The sequence below is a fragment of the Oncorhynchus gorbuscha genome, linkage group LG22 (assembly GCF_021184085.1).
Source record: "Oncorhynchus gorbuscha isolate QuinsamMale2020 ecotype Even-year linkage group LG22, OgorEven_v1.0, whole genome shotgun sequence".
Classification (NCBI taxonomy): Eukaryota; Metazoa; Chordata; class Actinopteri; order Salmoniformes; family Salmonidae; genus Oncorhynchus; species Oncorhynchus gorbuscha.
In genome coordinates, this window is record NC_060194.1 from 1,381,133 (window position 1) to 1,398,742 (window position 17,610).

At 40.2% G+C, this 17,610-nt stretch overlaps 1 protein-coding gene across 3 annotated transcripts in view; it reads left to right on the forward strand.

The window, feature by feature from the left end:
• pex5lb (peroxisomal biogenesis factor 5-like b) overlaps positions 1–9,226 on the forward strand; it is a 156,019-nt gene extending 146,793 nt beyond the window's left edge. For 2 of the 3 annotated variants that reach the window (XM_046321795.1, XM_046321797.1), the window contains 3 exons: positions 2,841–3,006; positions 3,137–3,294; positions 6,859–9,226. In XM_046321795.1, coding sequence (XP_046177751.1) covers positions 2,841–3,006; positions 3,137–3,294; positions 6,859–7,054 — 520 coding nt within the window. In that variant the 3' untranslated portion in view covers positions 7,055–9,226. The remainder of the gene's footprint in view (positions 1–2,840; positions 3,007–3,136; positions 3,295–6,858) is intronic. The other variant, XM_046321796.1, reaches the window with a different exon arrangement.
• Positions 9,227–17,610: the final 8,384 nt, after the last annotated feature.

The window sequence follows — 17,610 nt, forward strand, 5'->3', positions numbered from 1 at the left end:
TGTAGTCTCTTATGATCAATTTTCCGATGTTATGCCTACAAATACGTCACAATGCTGCAGACACCTTGGGGAAACGACAGAAAGTGTAGGCTCATTCCTTGCGCATTCACAGCCATATAAGGAGACATTGGAACACAGCGCATTCTAAATCTGGCTCACTTCCTGTATGAAATTTCACCTTGGTTTCGCCTGTAGCATTAGTTCTGTGGCACTCACAGACAATATCTTTGCAGTTTTGGAAACGTCAGAGTGTTTTCTTTCCAAAGCGGTCAATTATATGCATAGTCGGGCATCTTTTCATGACAAAATATCTTGTTTAAAACGGGAATGTTTTTCATCCAAAAATGAAATACTGCCCCCAGAGGTTCAAGAGGTTAAATGGCTTTTAACCTCTTGAATCTAGGGGGCATTATTTTCATTTTTGGAAAAATAACGTACCCAAAGTAAACGGCTATTTTTTCAGGACAAGATGCTAGAATATGCATATAATTGACAGCTTAGGATAGCAAACACTCTAAAGTTACCATAACTGTAAAAATATTGTCTGCGAGTACAACAGAACTGATATTGCAGGCGAAAGCCTGAGAAAAATTCAATCAGGAAGGGACTCTTATTTAGAAAGCTCTGCGTTCCTAAGATTCCTTTTTCTATGGCTTCCCTAATGTGTCTAGTGTAACAATACATAGTTTCAGGCTTTTATTTTGAAAAATGAGCCTGAACGTCAACATTGTGTCAGTGGTCAGCTGAAGTCTCTCAGAGTGTTTGGTGCGTAAAGGACAAATGCGGCCATTGTTTCTCTCTATCCTAGTAAGAAGCCACCAGTCCCGGTTGATATATTATCGAATAGATATTTGAAAAACACCTTGAGGATGGATTATAAACGACGTTTGCCATGTTTCTGTCGATATTATGGAGCTAATTTAGAATATTTTTCGGCGTTGTAGTGACTGCAATTACCGGTCAATTTCTCAGCCAAACGTGAAGAACCAATGGAGCTATTTCACCTACAAAAATAATGTTTTGGGAAAAAAGGAACATTTGCTATGTAGAGGCTGTGCCTTTAAATTCCAGAAAATGATGTCATGGCTTTAGAAGCTTCTGATAGGCTAATTGACATCATTTGAGTAAATTGGAGGTGTACCTGTAGATGTATTTCAAGGCCTACCTTCAAACTCTGTGCCTATTTGCTTGACATCATGGGAAAATCAAAAGAAATCAGCCAAAGACCTCAGGAGAAAAAAAATGGTTCATCATTGGAAGCAATTTCCAAACGCCACAGGTACCACGTTCATCTGTACAAACAATAGTATGCAAGTATAAACACCATGGGACCATGCAGCCGTCATACCGCTCAGGAAGGAGATGCATTCTGTCTCCTAGAGATTAACCTACTTTGGTGCGAAAATTGCAAATCAATCCCAGAACAGCAAAGGACCTTGTGAAGATGGTGGAGGAAACAGGTACAAAAGTATCTGTATCCACGGTAAAATGAGTCCTATATCGACATAACCTGAAAGGACGTTCAGCAAGGAAGAAGCCATTGCTCCAAAACCAACAAATGGACAATGACCCCAAGCAGACTTCCAAAGTTGTGGTAAAATGGCTTAAGGACAACAAAGTCAAGGTCAGAACTGGACAGAACTGAAAAAGTGTGTGCGAGCAAGGAGGCCTACAAACCTGACTCGGTTACACCAGCTCTGTCAGGAGGAATGGGACAAAATTCACCCAACTTATTGTGGGAAGCTTGTGGAAGGTTACACCAGCAAGCAAGTGATGTCTGCTAAATAATCAAGTTAGGTTTCTCCAGAAATAAATCATTTTAAATAAGAAATTGGCTTTATTTACAAATTAGTGAGAATGTCTCACCATGTTCAAGAATTGCCTTTTTCTCACTCCAAATCTCCAAAATATTGTTACTTTTTAAACAAAGTGATTATTATTATTAATTATTTATTTAGAATTATATAAAAGTCCCTTAGATATTCTCACAGATCCTAACAGAATATTCCCCTTAGATATTAATTTCGAATTCTCCAATGTAATTGTTGGCAGAGAGTCTCGTCATTGAAATAAATATATTTTAGATATGCTATAGGCCTACCATAGGCGAAATGAATATTTGTTTCACTACAATTAGGGTGTGGAAATGTTATACACCTTAGATAGTAATTTACAATCCTCCTATGCTGTAGTCTACTCCCGACCGTCACGTTGTACAGCGCAATATTTTCCATTCCATCCTAACGGAAATCCCGGGGGTTTCGTTTTTCTCGAAATAAAAACACGATAATATCAAATTAATTAAGCCAAATTTCCTAAAATCAATCTCATGTACTCTGTTATTACAAAAAAGGTTTGACATTCTCTAGTAATGCCAATATGGGAGACTATCAAATGCTTCTCAAAGTTGCCCTCTGGTGGTCAAACTAGCACTAACTTGCATTAACGTAAAAAATGGCTGACAATTAAATAACGGGCCATAGAATGCTGTATGTGCTGCAGTATGACACAACTTTTAAAGGAGGAACCACTGTAGCTTGCAGATATATTGCATTATTCCTTGTTATAAGCATATATGAGCCTTTATAATGTAAAGAGTCCATTTTAGGATAGCCTCAGTCTCAAGATGACTTCTTTCAATCTCAGGATATCTTAACAATGTCTGAACATATTAAGCCTATCTGGCAAAAAGAATGATGTCCTTCATTTCTGATGGAGCTCATTTTAAAATTTCTGCATAATTTACTTAAACTTGTTGAATCCATGCACTTCGGTTACTGTCTTGAAGCACATCAGGTGCACAGTGTGTCACTTGTCACAGTGTGTGTGTGTGCTTGCAGCAGCCAGCTGGTGGAGGTCAAGGGATTGTATCAGGAGGCCGTCTTGCTGAATACAGATGGGGTGGACCCGGACCTCCAGACAGGCCTTGGGGTCCTGTTCAACCTCAGCTCTGAGTTTGACAAGGCTGTGGAGTCCTTCAAGTCAGCCCTGTCTGTCAGACCTGAGGTATCCATTAATATAGTACAGAAACATACACACAATGCACAAACCTATCACAAAAACACCTAAACCTACCACACGCACATGCACACACACACGCTTTCACCGCCTATTCTGGTTATGTTGTGTCTGTCAGGACTACCTGCTGTGGAACCGCCTGGGGGCCACACTGGCTAATGGGGACCATAGTGAGGAGGCAGTGGAGGCATACACCCGGGCCCTGGAGCTCCAGCCAGGCTTCATCAGGTCCCGCTACAACCTGGGCATCAGCTGCATCAACCTGGGAGCGCACAAGTAGGCGTGGGGTATGGGATGGGTTGAGCTGAGCTGAGCTGAGCTGAGTGAGAGAGCAGTCAGATAGGGAGAGAGTGGAGTAAAAGATGCAGTAATAATGTTCTACTTTATAGCGCCCTTCATTACATTAAAGAATCTCAGAGCTTTAAAATAAGACATGTAAATTAGAAAAAACAACGTCACATCATCATGAGATGGACAGTGATTAGAAAGTTCATGGCTTGAGTGGTCATCTGAGGGAGGGGGCAAGCAAGCAGCACGGTCTTATCAAGGTGTCTCGCGTCTACTACCGAAATGGAGCACCCACCTGGATGATGCTACGGCAGTCACGTGGTGCCAGAAAGCACACCACATTTCATAATGTTACTTGTCCTCCCTACGATCCTCATCACGGGACATCTCTGACGTCATGCTTTTCAGGCTTCTCTTCATCCTCCACCTCTTAACACTGGCTGGCATTTGAATCAAAACATTTGCCAGCTAGCCTGTTAACATTAGCTTGCTAGCCAAACAAACAAATGATTTGCCAGCTTCAGTCTTAATGCTGTGGTTGATTCTGATGATATTAGCCATACTAATTGTTCATTCTTAAAACAAAAAGATTGTATGGAAACAATCCAAATGAATTACAAAAATATTTACTACAAAAAAAAAAGCTTATGTAGCGTGGTTCGTTTTGCGTTGTGTACTTTTAATTAGTACGCTGCCACAACTGGAGGTCTGCTAGTTGAATTATTTTTATTTGCCCTGCACACGAAGAGACAACACACATTATGTTAACCCTTGGCGCAGTCATAGTGCTCAGGCACCTTGCTAGGCAAAAGAGAAAAAATAACATCAAAAGGTAAAATAACATCAAAAGGAAATAACAGGTGCTGTGTGCACACATTCAGTGCACAAGAGCACACTATACAATACAAGCAAAATGATACAGATCATCATTCAGACAACATACCTGGACACGAAGAGACAACACACAACATGTTAGCCCTTGGCGCAGTCATAGCTCTCAGGCACCTGCGCAAGCACATGGACACTCACTCAAACACGGTCTCAAGGACTCACGAGTTACAATAGATACCACGGTTTTATATTGAAATATCGCGGAGACAAGGACAACATACCTTGCTAGCCGAAGGTCAGGCAAAAGAGAACAATAAGGGGGGTACGCATGTACGCGATGGACAAAACCAAAATATACAAAACTTTTACAATCACATGTACAGTGGGGCAAAAAAGTATTTAGTCAGCCACCAACAGTGCAAGTTCTCCCACTTAAAAAGATCAGAGGCCTGTAATTTTCATCATAATTTTCACTTCAACTATGACAGACAAAATGAGAGAAAAAATCCAGAAAATCACGTTGTAGGATTTTTTATGAATTTATTTGCAAATTATGGTGGAAAATAAGTATGTTGGTCACCTACAAACAAGCAAGATTTCTGGCTATCACAGACCTGTAACTTCTTCTTTAATAGCCTCCTCTGTCCTCCACCTGTTACCTGTATTAATGGCACCTGTTTGAACTTGTTAGCAGTATAAAATACACCTGTCCACAACCTCAAACAGTCACACTCCAAACTCCACTATGGCCAAGACCAAAGAGCTGTCAAAGGACACCAGAAACTAAATTGTAGACCTGCACCAGGCTGGGAAGACTGAATCTGCAATAGGTAAGCAGCTTGGTTTGAAGAAATCAACTGTGGGAGCAATTATTAGGAAATGGAAGACATACAAGACCACTGATAATCTCCCTCGATCTGGGGCTCCATGCAAGATCTCACCCCGTGGGGTCAAAATGATCACAAGAACGGTGAGCAAAAATCCCAGAACCACACGGGGGGACCTAGTGAATGACCTGCAGAGAGCTGGGACCAAAGTAACAAAGCCTACCGTCAGTAACACTACACCGCCAGGGACTCAAATCCTGCAGTGCCAGAGGTGACCCCCTGCTTAAGCCAGTATATGTCCAGGCCCGTCTGAAGTTTGCTAGAGAGCATTTGGATGATCCAGAAGAAGATTGGGAGAATGTCATATGGTCAGATGAAACCAAAATAGAACGTTTTGGTAAAAACTCAACTCGTCGTGTTTGGAGGACAAAGAATGCTGAGTTGCATCCAAAGAACACCATACCTACTGTGAAGCATGAGGGTGGAAACATCATGCTTTGGGGCTGTTTTTCTGCAAAGGGACCAGGACGACTGATCCGTGTAAAGGAAAGAATGAATGGGGCCATGTATCGTGAGATTTTGAGTGAAAACCTCCTTCCATAAGCAAGGGCATTGAAGATGAAACGTGGCTGTGTCTTTCAGCATGACAATGATCCCAAACACACCGCCTGGGCAACGAAGGAGTGGCTTCGTAAGAAGCATTTCAGGGCCCTGGAGTGGCCTAGCCAGTCTCCAGATCTCAACCCCATAGAAAATCTTTGGAGGGAGTTGAAAGTCTGTGTTGCCCAGCAACAGCCCCAAAACATCACTGCTCTAGAAGAGATCTGCATGGAGGAGTGGGTCAAAATACCAGCAACAGTTTGACCATCTTGTGAAGACTTACAGAAAACGTTTGACCTCTGTCATTGCCAACAAAGGGTATATAACAAAGTATTGAGATAAACTTTTGTTATTGACCAAATACTTATTTTCCACCATAATCTGCAAATCAATTCATTAGAAATCCTACAATGTGATTTTCTGGATTTTTTTTCTAATTTTGTCTGTCATAGTTGAAGTGTACCTATGATGAAAATTACAGGCCTCTCACATCTTTTTAAGTGGGAGAACTTGCACAATTGGTGGCTGACTAAATACTTTTTTGCCCCACCGTATGTACAATATTGATATGAAAAAAGTGTTTGTACACCAAAGAATAACATTAGCTATGCAGCTGTAATTAAATAAAATACACACTGAAATATTATTATTATCAAATTATTAACATCCCCTCTTGACCTGGCCTATTTGATTTGGTCCTTGTGTTCGACTTGGTGCATAATCTAGGGGAACAACATCATGCTGCTACACTGAGGCTGCTACTAGGGTGCCATGGCAACTGTAGAACGATGTTGTTGAAGGCTTACTTTCCTGTGGGGTTGGGAATAGTATATCCAGGTTTAAAGGGATACTTCAGTCAAGTTTACTGTTTCCTTACCTTGAACGCAGTCTAATGAGGGACTGATGGACAGACTGGCTACTTTGACAAAATCAAATCAATGATTACAGTCTTTCCTTGTCCATAGACGGCTCTCAAAGTAAGTATATATACTTTTAATTGAGCTATCCCGTCCTACCAATGCTAACAGGGCTCCTAACTCTCCAATTGTTTTACACTGAACAATGTTAATGCTATTAAAGCTGTTTGTAAACAAACCCATATTTGGGGTTACAGAATCTCTTGGTCCATGTACTACTTTCTACTTATCCATAAGATGAATTGAAGTTGTAATAACGGCAAACTATTCCTTTAAGATGAAGTAAAATTGTAATATCAGCGAGCTCTCTCTTAAGATAAAGTAAAGAGAGTAATAATTTTTAAAAATGTTATCTTTTTCCTGATTTTTTTTTTTAGGGAGGCAGCTAGTAATTTCCTGACTGCCCTTAACCAGCAGAGGCAGAGCCAGAGTCACCAAGTCATGTCGGCTAACATCTGGGCTGCCCTTCGGATCGCCCTCTCCATGATGGACCGGCCCGAGCTCTTCCAGGCTGCGAACCTTGGAGACCTGGACCTTCTCATGAAGGCCTTCGAAATGGGGCGGGTTATGTGACCACGTTTAGCGGGGCTCCTCAGATAAACAGTTCGCTAATTGGCTAGAGGGTTGCCAGATTGGTGACCAAGAATGGCTTCTGTTAATGTATAGCTAAATTAATGTCTGACAGAAGAGAGGGGGGATTGTAGAATAATGGAGGTGTTCTAGTATTTGAAATGCCATTATAGTGGAAACATTGGAAGACCTGAACCAACTTGGGAAATATACACACTCTTTTAATTTAGACTGGCCTCCAGCAGCTGAAATTAAGCTACAATAACACAGCCATAGATCAAATGGTATTCCCCGTTTTGGTATGGCACTGTATACAACTTATGCTGTGGGGTCATATACAATGGGGTACTACTATTTATTTCTTATCCCCGAAGAGCACAACGTTGACTGAGAAAAGGAAAAGACAAGAGTCTGCTGTAAAGTAGAGGAAAAACAAGCCATGCATGCCCGGCAATCACATTGTGAAAGAACTGAAGCCTTATACTAAGTGAAATGATATCAAATGCACAAGTCGTAATCACTTTTATAGACAGCGGGTACTGATGGTCAAATTGTGTGTAATAGTATAGACTAGAGTCCTCTTGTGTATAGTTTTTTCTCATTTTGTACATACCTGTATTTATTTGGAATATCACTTCCATGCAATGCTCCAAGTACAGTATGTAATATAAGGCTGGTTGACAGGTCCGATAGTCCGGAAAGTAAATAAGCTAATTTGGACATACACACACGTTTTGTCGGTACACAGACTGCCTCTGGATGAACAATCATTGTACCATTTGGCGTGTGTGTGTGTGTGTGTGTGTGTGTGTGTGTGTGTGTGTGTGTGTGTGTGTGTGTGTGTGTGTGTGTGTGTGTGTGTGTGTGTGTGTGTGTGTGTGTGTGTGTGTGTGTGTGTGTGTGTGTGTGTGTGTGTGTGTGTGTGTGTGTGTGTGTGTGTGTGTGTGTGTGTGTGTGTGTGTGTAGCTTGATTTTATTTCAACCACTCTACAGCAATAAGTGTCGTGTTTTTCCACAATGCCCACTTACTATTCAAGTAGTAACTACCCGCACACACCTGCTTGCGACACCTGTTCCATCTGTTTTTGCAACATCAGTCACATGAAAGGATGTCTGCCTCTCATCTTTACTAGCATCTCAGTAACAACTAGTGACGTTCAAACACGTTCAAACACTGCTTTGTGATCCTGGCTTCAAAGTGTGGCAACAACCGCTGAAAATGAAATCCCTCTAAAGCAGCCTGTCATGTTCAAATGAGAGTGATTAAGTCAACAGCGAGGAAAAAGCACTCAAAAGACCCGTTAATACAAGTTATGCAAGTCACCCGTTCGTTCATTGGTTTTACGAATCAGTGTTTGATGAAATATGATTTCAAGCATAATTCATCTGCTTTTTAAGAAATTCTGTTTTTGAGGATAGATTTTCCAGTTTTCTTTCTTACCAGAAAAAAAAGGTGTGGTGTTTAAAGTGAATATTGGTTTACAACTGAATTGGTAGTGGACATGTGTGTTGAATTGACAGTAAATTCCCTATGCAATATACAGTATATTTGTATAACATTGACTGTTGTCTCATATTTGGTTCAATTAACCAAACTCATTTTTCTTTGGGAGTTTGAACTTCTGTCCACATGCAAAGGCTAAAGACCATTACGATTAGTTTTTTTAAGCATATGTGTTAGTGCCAGGCTGGAACAAAAGCCTGTTCTCTGGAAGTGGGGTTGGAGAACCCTGATTTACACTAACCAATTCCCCATTTCCTTAGAATTTACTTTGGGTCTTTTTACCTTCTCAGATTGTCAATAAGTTGAATGTTGGCCATGGAATTTGAGAATGTTGGCCATGGAATTTGAGAATGTTGGCCATGGAATTTGAGAATGTTGGCCATGGAATTTGAGAATGTTGGCCATGGAATTTGAGAATGTTGGCCATGGAATTTGAGAATGTTGGCTTGTGTAATGTAGTATAATAATATTTATTGACATTGTACAGTACATACATACAAATGGCAAAGTTACTAAACAGTTTCTACACTGTAAATAGTGTGCACTGTATAAATTAAAGTTACAGCCTAATTCTAAAATGGATTAAATAAAAACAAAATGCTCAATCTACACACAATACCCCATATTTACATTTTAGCAACTGTATTAAAAATAAACAGAAATAACTTCTTTACACAAGTATTCAGACCCTTTCCTATGATACTCTAAATTGAGCTCAGGTGCATCCTGTTTCCATTGATGATCCTTGAGATGTTTCTACAACTTGGAGTCCACCTAAGGAAAATTCAGTTGATTGGACATGATTTGGAAAGGCACTCCTGTCTATATAAGGTCCCACAGTTGACAGAGCCAAAACCAAGCGATGAGGTTGAAGGAATTTGGGAAGGGTACCAAAAGAATTCTGTGGCATTGAAGGTCCCAAAAAACACAGTGGCCCTCCATCATTCTTAAATAGAATCAGTTTGGAACCACCAAGGCTCTTCCTAGAGCTGGCAGCCTGGTCAAACTGAGTAATCGGGGATAAGGGTCTTGGTCAGGGAGGTGACAAAGAACCCGATGGTCACTCTGACAGAGCACTTGAGTTCCTCTGTGGGAGAAACTTCGAGGGACAACCATCTCTGCAGCACTCCACCAATCAGGCCTTTTTGGTAGAGTGTCCAGACAGAAGCCACTCCTCAGTAAAAGGCACATGACAGCCCGTTTGGAGTTTGCCAAAAGGCACCCGTAAAGACTTTCAGATCGTGAGAAACCAAGATTGAACTCTTTGTCCTGAATTCCAAGCGTCACATCTGGAGGAGACCTGGCACCATCCCTACGGTGAAGCACGGTGGTGGAAGCATCCTGCTGTGGTGATGTTTTCCAGAGGCAGGGACTGGGAGACTAGTCAGGATTGAGGCAAAGATGAACGGAGCAAAGTGCAGAGAGATCCTTGATGAAAACCTGCTCCAGAGGGCTCAGGACCTCAGACCCGGGTGAAGGTTCACATTCCAAAAGGGCAACGACCCAAAGCACACAGCCAAGACAACGCAGGAGTGGCATCGGAACAAGTCTCTGAATGTCCTTGAGTGGCCCAGCCAGAACCCGGGCTTGAACCCAATCAAACATCTCTGGAGAGACCTGAAAATAGCTGTGCAGCGACACTCCCCATCCAACCTGACAGAGCTTGAGAGGATCTGCAGAGAAGAATGGGAGAGACTCCCCAAATATAGGTGTGCCAAGCTTAAACCGTCATATCAAAAAAGACTGCCAAAGCTGCATCAACAAAATACTGAGTAAATTGTCTGAATACTTATGTAAATGTAATATTTCTGTATTTTCTAAAAATGATGGCTGAGATATTTTTTTTTAAAGTCCATTTTAGAATAAGGCTGTAACGTAACAAAATGTGGAAAAAGTCAAGGGGTCTGAATACTTTCTGAAGGCACTGTACATAAAAAACAAAACCTATCAAAAATTGTATTTACAGGATAATACCAATATATATTTAATGCATTTCTCTAAGAACAACTATTACATGTATTAGCAACGGAATATATTTTACTTACAAGCTACAGTTGAAATGTCGCCTGTAACCACAAGCACTTAAACTCAATCTGCACTTGCATATTTGTGATTAAAGGAATTGTTTGCCCAAATTACAAAATAAGTTAGTATACTTGCATGATAAGAAAAACAACTATGAGCCAGCCATCACTATGGATAATATTCTCTTCTGGTCAATAGAAAAATCTGATCATCTATCTTTGTAATTTGCGGAACTATCCCTTTAAGCCAACTTAATTAAAAATAGCTGTACTTATCAATATGCAAATATGTTTAGCATGTAAACATGTTGTGAAGTCATATCCTTTGTGAGCATGGACCCATCATTAGTTGTCACTTAGCTTTTCCAAATGCTCATGCCACTGTATAGCAGTATTCCTGTAAAGAAACATTAAACACGGGTTTATTGTCAATATTCAAATAATATTTTAGAAATTAAAGTTAAATTGTTACATAAGATGAATGCCATTGTTTTTTTCTGGATGTCTCACAGCTGCAACACATTTTCACTAAATAAAGTCACATAACAGTATTATTACAGCCCAGTGGCGCCCTTGTACTGGAATCCCTACCACATCCTGGATTTGAAATTAAACATACAATACCAGTCAAATGTTTGGAGACACCTACTCATTCCTGGGTCTGTTTCTTTTTACTATTTTCTACATTGTAGAATAATAGTGAAGATATCAAAACTATGAAATAACACATATGAAATCATGTAGTAACCCATAAAGTGTTAAACAAAATATATTTTAGATTCTTCAAAGTAGCCACCCTTTGCCTTGACAGCTTTGCACACTTGGTATTCTCTTAACCAGTTTCACCTGGAATGCTTTTCCAACCGTCTTGAAGGAGTTCCCACATATGCTGAACACTTGTTGGCTGCTTTTCCTTCACTCTGTGGTCCAACTCATCCTGAACCATCTCAATTGGGTTGATGTCGGGTGATTATGGAGGCCAGGTCATCTGATGCAGCACTCCATCACTCTTGTTCTTAGTCAAATAGCCCTTACACAGCCTGGAGGTGTGTTGGGTCATTGTCCTGCTGAAAAACAAATGATAGTCCCACTAAGCTCAAACCAGATGGGATGGTGTATCGCTGCATAATGCTGTGGAAGACATGTTGGTTGAGTGTGCCTTGAACTCCAAATAAATCACAGACCGTTTCACCAGCAAAGCACCATCACACCTCCTCCTCCATGCTTCACGGTGGGAACCACACATGCAGGGATCATCTGTTCACCTACTATGCATCTCACATAGACACGTCGGTTGGAACCAAAATTCTCAAATTTGGACTCATCAGCCCAAAGACAGATTTCCATTGCTCGTGTTTCTTGGCCCAAGTAAGTTAATTATTTTTAACCCTTGTTAAAATAGAAAACATATGTGGATATATTGAAGCAACATCTCAAGATATCAGTCAGGAAGTTAAAGCTTGTTTAATGGCATACTTCCAAAGTTGTGGCAAAATGGCTTAATTACGGACAACAAAGTCATGGTATTGGAGTGGCCATCACAAAGCCTTGACCTAAATCCTATAAAAAATGTGTGGGCAGAACTGAAAAATCGTGTGCGAGCAAGGAAGCCTACAAACCCTACACCAGCTCTGTCAGGAGGAATGGGACAAAATTCACCCAACTTATTGTGGGAAGCTTGTGGAAAGGCTACCTGCAACGTTTGACCCAAGTTAAACAATTTAAAGTCATGCTATCAAATACTAATTGAGTGTATGTATACTTCTGACCCACTGGGAATGTGATGAAAGAAAAGTTGAAATACATCATTATCTCTACTATTATTCTGACATTTCACATTCTTAAAATAAAGTGGTGATCCTAACTGACCTAAGACAGGGAATTTTTACTAGTGTTGAATGTCAGGAATTGTGAAAGTTTGAGTTTAAATGTATTTGGCTAAGGTGTTTGTAGACTTCTGACTCCATGGAAATCTTTAGGCAAAATGAGTTTCCACAAACAAGGAAAGGATATCCAACAAAACAATTAATCAATTGATCATCATTCTCACCATGCTTATGGCCTCAAGGCAATCTAGATCATCGTAAAAGTCCAGAAACTCCCAAGTTTCTATATCGTCCAAGTCCAGATCGGACATGTCTTCATCCTCAAAGCCTTCTATATCCTCTTGAATGTCCATAACTTCAAGAGTGTCCCGCAAAACAAGAGTAGCCAGAGAATGTCTGGAGCTTAAAGAATTTTCAAGTCTGACCCCAAAAATCTGGAACATCCAAATTCTTCAAATTGAGTTGAGGTGAGCAAGTGGTGACGTGTGATATTTGATGCCTCTTTTCATCAGCATGGCGTAGTGGAAAAATTAGCCACAGCTATGAGTGACAAACCTGGGCCTTGTTCAAATACTCTAAAAAAATGCATCCTTCCTTCCCTAATCTGACATGACTAGATGGGTCAAAGAAATTCAATGGAACCCTTTGTTTAGACATATCAAATGATGTTTTAGAGCAGTGATTACTTCAACAATGGAAATAAATATGGCTGCTTAACCTATGAGCCCCCTTGGAGATTGTGGAGATCTGAGAGTATTAGATAGGTGTAAGCAATAATAGTACATGTAGCTCTCCTGGCTCTATCTATTCTATAAATCTTATCAGAAGGATCACAATCATCCAGCTTCACCTTAATAATGGAGAAGATGGACCACTACACGCCAAGACTGTTGTCCTTGTTTGAGTCAAGAGGTTTATTATTCAACTAAGCAGGAACATTTTAATTTACTAACTTTGCCTGCTCATCGTTGTTTTAAATGTAATGGTGCTCACCAGATGATGTCAGTGTTTTGTACAGTACAGTTATTGCAAAAATAAAATAAATACAATTGTTTCAGTGACAGTCACTGTGAGCAACCTGGCCTATGTATCATTATTACCAGCAGCATACCACCCTGCATACCACTGCTGGCTTGCTTCTGAAGCTAAGCAGCGTTGGTCCTGGTCAGTTCCTGGATGGGAGAACAGATGCTGCTAGAAGTGGTGTTGGAGGGCAAGTAGGAGGCCCTCTTTCCTCTGGTCTAAAAAGATATCCCAATGCCCCAGGGCAGTGATTGGGGACACTGCCCTGTGTAGTGTAGGGTGTCCTGACTCTCTGAGGTCATTAAAGATCCCATGGCACTTATCGTAAGAGTAGGGGTGTTAACCCCGGTGTCCTGGCTAAATTCCCAATCTGGCCCTCAAACCATCACGGTCACCTAATAATCCCCAGTTTACAATTGGCTCATTAATCCCCCTCCTCTTCCCTGTAACTATTCCCCAGATTGTTGCTTGAAATGAGAACGTGTTCTCAGTCAATTTACCTGGTGAAATAACAAATACATTTAAAAGATTGGATTGTGAAGATAAATATGCAGGAATCCTGTGCTTATTTTCTTTTTTGTTTGGTGAAATATGCATAAAATGAGAGTAATTGCCCATAACTTTGCATGTTTTAATACTTGTATTAAAAATGCAGAACAAAATGATTATTACCAAAGAAAATCTCAATCTAATGGAATTTCTTAAAAGAAAGACTAACTTTATGTTTAATCAGTTTATAATCAAGATACATTTGTTTGTTAATCTTTATGTTGTGTTGTTTTGATGAATGTATTTTAATTTTGACTATCATATTATAGTTTTGATGAATTAAGCAAAGCCAGTTTAGACAGGAAACTTGAGTGTTGCATCAACTGTTAGCGAGCTGTTAGTAAGCATTAGATTCAAACAATCAGTTCTCACCTTTTTGTTCAATTTTCACCTAAAATGACCCAAATCTAACTGCCTGTAGCTCAGGCCCTGAAGCAAGGATAAGCATATTCTTGGTACAGTTTGAAAGAAAACATTTGAAGTTTATGGAAATAAGAAAGAAATGTAGTAGATTATAACACAATAGATCTGGTAAAAGATTATACATTGGAAAAACCATCACCTTTGAAATGCAAGAGAAAGGCCATAATGTATTATTCCAGCCCAGATGTAATTTAGATTTCTATTAAATACTTTGTAGGGCTAGGCATCCCGCTAGCAGGACAACTTCCGGTGAAACAATTCAAATTCAAATAAATAATTGTAAAAATGATGGATATTAAACATTAAGGTTATCTTATCTATAAGTTATCTTATATCAGTTGAAAGCGTAGATTCTTGTTAATCTAACTGCACTGTCCGATTTACAGTAGCTATTACAGCAAAAACATGCCATGCGATTGTTTGAGGACGGCGCCCCAAATCAAAATATTTTTCTACTGGCACAGGTTTCATAAATTCACAAATACAATTAAATATTCACTTTTTGAAAATATTCCTCTGATTTGTCATCCAAAGGGTCCCAGCTATAACATGTAGTGTCATGCAGAGAAAGGAATCTGAAAATCTACCGCTAAACTTTGTTTCAACAAGTCAAAATATGTTCCTATTGACTCTTCAGATACCCTAAAATGTAATCAAACTATAATATTTCTTATGGATAGAAGTATGTTCAATAGGAAACAGGCGCGTCCTGTCTTCATGGCGCACGCAAATACGAATTTCCAAGATTGTGTCCCTGTACTAAAACTGTTATTTATTATTCGTTTTTGAAGTTACAAGCCTTAAACCTTGAACATAGACTGCTGACACTCTGTGGAAGCCATAGGAATTCCATCCAGGGAGCTAATTTCCTGTATGACATTATACTTGCCATTGTAAAAATTCAGATGGGATTTTCTCCTACCATATCTATTGTGTAATATTCTCCTACATTATTTTAACATTTCTACAAACTTCAAAGTGTTTTCTTTCCAATGGTACCAATTATATGCATATCCTGGCTTCAGGGCAACAGGCAGTTCACTTTGGGCACATCATTCAGGCGGAAATTGAGGGATAAAAGGGGCCTAGCCCTAAAAAGTTTTTTACTATCAAAATGTCTAAGACAAACTTCAAGAGCATAACACACTTGTTGAAACCATTTTTCAAATTTGTTTATATTCCCTTATCATACTGGCGACCTCCCCACAGAGTTACCCCTTAGGGAGAAATCCAGACCGTACAGCAGTCCCAATCTGGTGAGATTTGTCAAACAAGACAAAAACAACAACAACAGCGATACACTTCTTGAAAAAAAACTAGAGATGAGAATTTTTTTTATTCCTTTCAAAGGCAGACATGTAAAGAAACAAATTAGCATATTTACCAAAAGCCCCAGGGGACCGGTAATTAAAAACAACACTGTCTGTTAAATCAAAAATAACTAAATTAGAATAACAAATCAAATTAGAATTACAACTCTTGATAACTCCATAAGGAAATAAGTATATCCCATAAGGTAATGGTAAAATAGACTAGAGACAGGTGTTCCTCATTCTTCAGGGCAGCTCCCTCTCTCCTTCTTGTGTTCCGAATTACACATAGGACTACTGCTAAATTATAAACTTCTCCCTAATTTTTAGTGTTTACATAGCCCATTTAAATCTCATCCAATGGCTTCAGTCTTTCTAGTGAGGGTGATCGGGCCTCCGCAGGGAGCCAAATCAGAGGTCATTCAACCCCATTATGTGTTTTCTTTATTTTTCTTTCCCTGTACCTCAGAAACCATTTAAAACACTTCCATCATTCTGCGTACCCAGTTTACAACCAAATAAAAAGACACCACACAATAAATCAAACATGGTATAAACATGACTTAACAAATAATCCTAACCGGTGAGTTGTGTGCGCCTGTGCTGGTAAAACTTATGGCAAAACAAACAAACCAATGGCCAGGCCTTACTTATTTGGGAGCTCCCTCTATGGCCAGATCCGATAATTTTGTAAAACTGCAGAATTTCACTAACTACTCTCGCAAGGCAACAGCCTCGGGAAACAGTTCAAAGGGAGTGAAATGAACATTTTATTTGTTTCCATTTTGCTATATCTTAATCAGTCCAAACAATTCAAATTAGAAATTCTTACTTTCCAATTAACTTACTATACCAGTTGAACAAAACGTTTTAAATCAAAAAAACAAACATGATCATTTCTGTTCACAGGGAGGCCACTTCAATTACTTGTGACGCATCTTGCCTTTCATCAATTCTATTAAAATATTTCGGAATAAGGTGTCTCACGATATTAAAACCACTAGGATTTTCCTGAGTTGCATTGTTCCTACTCGATCATGTGTAATTTGCTTCTTAACTTCTGAAATCAAAAACCCCCAAATATGTTATCTTGTTTCATATATGATGCCTTTTGGCCCTGCTCTACCAAATAGTTTACTAATGAGGTGATGTCTGGCATATGAGTTTCAAATTCACTACATATTGTATCAACACAGATTGAAATTCACACCATTACATTTACATTTAAGTCATTTAGCAGACGCTCTTATCCAGAGCGACTTACAAATTGGTGCATTCACCTTATGACATCCAGTGGGACAGTCACTTAACAATAGTGCATCTAAAACTTAAGGGGGGTGAGAGGGATTACTTATCCTATCCTAGGTATTCCTTAAAGAGGTGGGGTTTCAGGTGTCTCAGGAAGGTGGTGATTGACTCCGCTGTCCTGGCGTCGTGAGGGAGTTTGTTCCACCATTGGGGGGCCAGGGCAGCGAACAGTTTTGACTGGGCTGAGCGGGAGCTGTACTTCCTCAGTGGTAGGGAGGCGAGCAGGCCAGAGGTGGATGAACGCAGTGCCCTTGTTTGGGTGTAGGGCCTGATCAGAGCCTGGAGGTACTGAGGTGCCGTTCCCCTCACAGCTCCGTAGGCAAGCACCATGGTCTTGTAGCGGATGCGAGCTTCAACTGGAAGCCAGTGGAGAGAACGGAGGAGCGGGGTGACGTGAGAGAACTTGGGAAGGTTGAACACCAGACGGGCTGCGGCGTTCTGGATGAGTTGAAGGGGTTTAATGGCACAGGCAGGGAGCCCAGCCAACAGCGAGTTGCAGTAATCCAGACGGGAGATGACAAGTGCCTGGATTAGGACCTGCGCCGCTTCCTGTGTGAGGCAGGGTCGTACTCTGCGGATGTTGTAGAGCATG